General features: G+C 40.3%; 1 protein-coding gene across 1 annotated transcript in view; it reads left to right on the forward strand.

Annotated features, from left to right (window-relative positions):
• The window catches only part of LOC101859001 (chitin synthase chs-2), a gene marked incomplete in the record, with an annotated part of 57463 nt that extends 50945 nt beyond the window's left edge, over positions 1–6518 (forward strand). The window contains 3 exon segments of the mRNA XM_035968877.1: positions 210–412; positions 1861–1954; positions 3072–6518. Of these exon segments, the coding sequence (XP_035824770.1) occupies positions 210–412; positions 1861–1954; positions 3072–3975 (1201 nt within the window).
• Positions 6519–6831: the final 313 nt, after the last annotated feature.

Raw genomic sequence — 6831 nt, forward strand, 5'->3', positions numbered from 1 at the left:
GGGGGGGGTGTTACTTTTTCTTTGGTTCTAACTAGCATTGTCTAATCGTCTTCATAGACTGTCTAAAGATGTAGACTGATCCTACTTATAGCCAAAAACTAAGGACTGCAAGATAGGGATGAAATATGATTAGGGAGGCGGGTTGGTACTGTCTACCCTGACCAGAATCGTATAACTGTTACGAATGATGCGTGTGCTGTACGTCTCAGGTATCTGAAACTGGCCAAAGACCTGCGACAACAGCGACTCAGTGACCGGAGTCGGAAGTCACGTGGGAGTTCTCGGAAACAGAAGAAGTCAAGGAGAGCTATCGAGACGATAGAGAAAAATGACAAAAACTCAGTGCTGTTGAAAGCTCACAAATGGCAGAGCATCCACAGATCAAGGAACGGCAAGACAGCGAATAGTATAGGTAAGCTGTTCTTAGGATAGCTCAAACGCTAAGAGATGTATGAGCGCAAAATACACAATTTATAGTTAGGTACACTGCTAGATCAATGAATATCATAATGTAGTGTCGGATCTGTAAAAGACAAAAGAGACTGAGAGGAAGGTACGTGCATTTTCATTATTAACAATTGGCTTAAGTAGCGACTTAACTAGATCTACAGTGTTAAAAAACAAATGTAGATCAGTCATTGAAACCGTCGAGATCATTTAAAAGGCGGGCTTTGACCCTGTCAATCAGAGAAAACCCGGGCTGAGAGGGACACAATGTTCCATCAGAAAGACCGAGCTAATTGATAAAAGTTCTCTCCACAAGGGCATCGAGCTCGAGTCTTCTGCGTGCTACAGCTATGCGCCTAAACGCTACAACACAGATACCGCTCAAGTTACCTTGGGGATACAAACTTTTTAAAAATGAATAGTTTTAATTGTGGGTAATGAAAGTAGCAGCAGCAGCAACAGCAGCAGCAACAGTAGTAGTAATAATAGTAGTAGTAGTAGCAACAGCAGCAGCAGGAGCAGCAGCAACAGCAATAGTAGTAGAAGTAGTAGTAATAGTAGCAGTAGTAGTAGTAGTAGTAGTAGTAGCAGTAGTAGTAGTAGTAGTAGCAGTAGTAGTAGTAGTAGTAGTAGTAGTAGTAGTAGTAGTAGTAGTAGTAGTAGATATAATTGTTAACTTAAGTTCGACTTTGTAAAATAAAAGGCAAAAACAAAAAATAGATCTGATTAAATCAATACTTCACATTTTATTGTCTTGTGTGAATTTGGTAAAATCTGCAATCGAGAGAATCTATGCCAAAAGTTCCAAAAGACGTGTAACCAGAGCTCTGTGGTTTTCTGCTTGCATGATCACGAGACCCAGTCTTCTCTTATATAACTTCTTTGAAAGATTTCACCATTTTGCCATTTAATTTTCAATTTACATTGGTCCTGGATTTTATTTCGTCATAGTGTATTTCTTATACTTAAAATCTGTTTTCAGTACGTAAACGAATACATGTACAACCTAAAAATGATAAAGTGAAAATGATCAGTGTCAGTTTAATGTATGTCTGTTTCCAATATTACCTTATCCGGAGGTGCCATTTTTGACTCAGAGGTTGACATGTATTGATCCTCGATCCTTCACAGTGGCAAGCTGTTATGACACATTCTGCTATACCCAGGCCAGTCAATGTTTTAATGAACATTCTAAAACATCCTTGAAATGCCGGCAGGCGGGGTTGAATTAAGATTTCCATCCTTGGCAGTCAATGAGGTAACATTTTATTCATTATAATGGTACGAAAAGTCTCAACCATTTTAGAACCATCAACGACTCGAACAGAGTTCTTAATAACTGCTATTTTTAAAAATAATTGCTATTAGAACTGAGTTCTTGAGAATTTTTTTTTTAAATTGCTGTTTTTACAGATAACCTGAACAACGATCCGTGGGTGACCCTGGCGAAAGGTGTCCTCTCTCAGAGTCGGAGTAGCATCAACATGTCAGAAGACGAGGCCAACAGGTAGGTCATTCACATGTCACTAACATACACTCCTAGCCTACTGGCAAGTCAGTCAGGGGTTTTTTATTGGTTAAAAAAAGTTTTAGGCACTTGCAATACAACAATTATATTAAAATTATATTATATTATATTATATTATATTATATTATATTATATTATATTATATTATATTATATTATATTATATTATATCATACGACACACACACACACACACACACACACACACACACACACACACACACACACACACACACGCGTACACACACTCACACATACTCACACATACTCCCCTTTATTAATGCACGCTCCACATACAAACAATAACCCCCCACCCTCCGAAATCATTTTCCCCTTCTGTACAATCTTATTCTTATTGAAAACGGGTTAAATCAAATAAATGCCATCTCCTGTCTAGCATTGAACAGATTTGTAAAGAAGACGACTGCCTGCTCTGGCAGATAGAATTAGTGTTTGTGTTGATCCTCAATAGAGCCACATGCTGTTGATCGTTTCGTATAGCTCTAAAATGTATGTGAGGTCACATGTATCTTTAGAAATAAATAAGTTTGAGCATGATCATGAGCCATCAGAGTTTCTTTAGATACTTGTTAGATATTTTAAAGGGAAGAACGTCCCAATAATGACGGTCGTGCAGTGCTGGGAAAAATAACACAGACAGACAGACAGACAGACAGACAGACAGACAGACAGACAGACAGACAGACAGACAGACAGACAGACAGGCAAACAGACGGACAGGCACAACCGAGCCATGGCTATGAAATAGAACCTTCCGGCGCGGCTCCCAGTCATCCATTACTTACAAACATGTGTCCCTATCTCAGATGAGCATGTTTGTGGTGTTGACGTTAGGCGCCATGCCGTCGAACACAAATGACCTGAATTGGAATTAGGATCATTTTTTAAAATCGAACATCTCGGTATTTTTACTGAGATGTTGTGTCCCTCTCAACCAATGTTGGCCCTGACAGGCAGGATCGAAGTAAGCCTTCAAAGTGATATAAATTATATCAATGGGGGCTTACAAACACTTTCCATAAAAATAGAAATTAACAAACAGAATAAACACGGTGTCATTTGTTCACAATTTTGCAGAATCGGAGCTACTCCACGGCGAAAGAACACTTGGAGTGGGGAGGGCTCTGGAAGTCGACCTTTGACCTGGGTGGAAAGGGAGCGGCTGACAAAAAGGTCAAGTTTTGCTGCCCGTAAGGCCGAGGTGGACGTGCTGGACGCGGTCAAGGAGGTGTCCACAACGCCTGTGACGTCATTGTCGGACATCAGTGTGGAGGTCACCAAACTAGACCAGAACACGCCATACGACTCCGGGAACGACATTATGGACTCGAACTCCTACGATCGGGAGATAAAGAGTGCAAACTCCACCAGCTCCCGGTCAGGCATCATCACAGGTGATGATGTCATCAGCGCAGAGGAAACCGACGAGCGGATAGAAAAAGAGAACCCAGTATACGTCTCTCCGGGGATAGAAACATCTGGTAAAAGTAGTCCGGACTACGACGTAATCGAAATGAGCACTATCCGCGCTGAGATAAATACGCCTCTTTCAGCCATGGAGAACGAGGCACAGCACGTCTCGGAGAACCAGGGTGGCGCGGAAGACGTCATCATTTCTGGTGGAGAAAACCCGTACGACCACTTCTCCCGAAACGTGACTTTCGGTTCTGTCCACGGCATGAGCGACAGAGGGAGCGTGAAAGAAGAGTTTACCAGCTTCTCCGCGGCCCTCACAAGTCATGACGAGCAGGAGCCCCACTCACAAATCCCAAGGAGCGATGATCCCCATTTTGATAAAGAGAACGACAACAATGATGACAACGATGACAGTGAGTTCGAACCAACCATGAGCGTTACTGAAATCTTCGACCTGAACGGCCCATACACACTAGTCACACCAGCTCAGCCGCCAGATCTAGAAACGCAAAATGACCAAGACCAAGAAGAAGATAAACAAGATAAGCACGATCCCAGGAGATGATGAATCCTTCTCACGACATACTTTCAAATCTGCATTGCTTAGAACAACATCGTGGTCAAAATAAATTATGACTTTTTCTGCTTATGAACAACACTGAAGTACTCATACTGTTCAGCAGTTTTCTTTTATTGATCACAATCATCCGGGTCAAGGCTTCAGTGCGGTTGTTTTTCGTAGAAATACATGATTCCTTGCCACAAATGCTAAGCTGAAAACCTGCTAGTGCAGCAAGTGACACAATAAGACCTGTCTCATTTTGAATCTGAGCAAATGTCAGTTAATCATGCTCTTGCGCATAGGTGGGGGTGGAAAAGGGGGGGGGGGGCGTACGGTGAACAGTTCAAACAAAAATCACATTTCTTTTAAAATCATATTTTATCATGGTTGTTATATTGTCTGAATTTGATAGCAGAGAAACAGTAGTGAAGAATGATGAAAAAGCAATAGCTAAATCAGACGACACACTTTTACCCCAGGTACTCAGAAGCAAACAGATTTGTCTCCTGTTAGCATGGACTGGTACGGCGTCAAACTGTGACATTGTTATAGGTACTGGACACCTTTTCCCAGGTGAATAACACTTTCGTTTTGAAAGGTACTGAAATCAAAATGCATCTTTAAGTCAAAAGACTCACATTTGCACAAGTAAATTTATTTACTTTTTTGAATGAGCTGTAGCAATAGTCTATTCACGTCACGCAAAGAAAACGATAGTTACCGTAGAAAAAACAATTTTTGATTACGTCAATGTCAACGTTGACGTTGAGTCACAAGAGGTACCAGGGAGCGGAATAGCCGTGTGGAAAGCAGGAAAAGGCGTTCTCCATAGCTCTTGAAATTCAACATTGTCATTGTGGAGCTCATGTCAAAGGCAGTTGGGAGCTAGCTCGACTATGAAAGTCATCGAGTTATCAAAAAGCGAACATGACCATTGTTTTACTCGACACACCGGTCATGAGTGAAACAACGTCTTCTTATGCCTTGCCCATGAGGAATCGAGGCAGATAAATGCACAGTAAAGACCGACATGGCGTACTGGGTCAGCAAAAGAGGGAAATGTATTATTATGAAATGGGACTACAAGAATCAAAGCAAAGGAGAAAGAGAGACAACTGCAAAGGACACCTTGTTTGATCATGTTCATGCCTTCCGAACACTTTCAAATACTTAATTTGTTGTCTCTCTGCTAGCTACTGGAACAGTAAAGCATTAAATATCTGCTGAAATTGGAAAAACAAAAGGATGAATATGACATTGTTTTAATACTAATACATGACGCTGACTCATATTCATGAGCATGCTAATTTGATTTAAAGCATGTCAGTCAGACTGAGGAATGTATCTTCAATGGCGACTGAAAATGGCGACATCCATGCTCAGTGGCCTCAAGAAATATCAATAACTTGATGTCCATAATTTATTGACATCTTCGCTTTGCTTTCTGCTTATTTGACTCTTATCACTCCGTTTCAAAACGGACTTGGAATGAACCATTTTGTCGCCATTTGTTAGACACCAAAGCATTTTCACATTTGATATACACGCTTGCAAAAAAGAATTCAGTGATTTCCATTTTTTTTATTTTACCCTGTACATGACTCGGACAAAGCGATTTATGCAAGAATACAGCGAGAGAAAGTCACAAAATCGAGCCATATTGGAATGCACAATTATCATAGCAGGCTGAGCACTGTTTTTATTGTTTGAGACCCCATTTAATTTGTCCTTTTGTTATAACGTAACAGTTTAATTTTGAGAGAGAAATAGCTAATTCCTCTATCTATAAACAGTCTCCACAACGACATCCGGGGCACTCAGATCGTCGCATGGCATTATGGGTAGCCCCAGGTCCTGCTTTGAGTTTTACAGTTCCTCAAATAAATCACTCTTTCTTCTTGCATTTGCAAGAACACAAAACAAATTGTTGTCTTCCTGATGTCATGTTCTTTTATCATTAGACTGAATCTTTCAAACCCACACAAACACACATACACATTAAGTCAGAGCAATTGGCGAGGTACTACTTTTAATTAGCCACATTAACTCATCTAATAACTGTACATCTTCAGCGTGTGTCGATCTGTTCGCTAGTTGACCTAAATAGTCTTGAACAAGACTCAGGTGCGCTACTAAATCACGATCCCAAGCAACTGTTCAAATTATTTTGCTATTTATTTCGCTGTTGCGTTTGATATTGCTACTTTACTGTGCAAGCTTACTTTAGCAATTCATATTTTACATCGTTTTTGTCCATTGTTCAATTTTGTTTTGTTCGTAAAATTTATCATGATTATTACTTCTGCTTTGCTTGTATTGTTTTCTCAACTTATTACATTTTTGCATGTAAACTTGTAATAAAACACGAGACTGGCTCGTAATGTATATTTTATGCTGTATGAATTATGTGATGCATTCTTCTTGCCCAATATAAAATGTGTTTGAAATACTTGTGTAAGAAAATAACTTGAATCCTCCATATTATATATATTATCATTATGGTCTGCTTGTCTTCGGCCTATACACGAGTAAATGCTTTAACGATATATTGTTTCACTATACAAGTCAATTGCTTATTATTATTCTCTATCCCGCATACTCTTTCCCTCACTCCCCCGCACTGTATCTAAATCTGTCTATTCTGTCTTTGCTATGCGTACGTGTCTGCCCGTATTCATGTTAGCCTTGCTTGTCTATCTGTCTGTCTCTTTGACTTTGTCTCTGTTTCTGTCTGTCTGTCTGTCGGTCTGTCAGTCAGTCTGTCTGTCTGTCTCTCTCTTTCTCTCTATCTCTCTTTCTCTCTCTGTGTGTCTGTCTGTCTGTCTGTCTGTCTGTCTGTCTGTCTGTCTATCTGTCTGT

This window comes from Aplysia californica, unplaced genomic scaffold, assembly GCF_000002075.1.
Source record: "Aplysia californica isolate F4 #8 unplaced genomic scaffold, AplCal3.0 scaffold00093, whole genome shotgun sequence".
NCBI lineage: Eukaryota > Metazoa > Mollusca > Gastropoda > Aplysiida > Aplysiidae > Aplysia > Aplysia californica.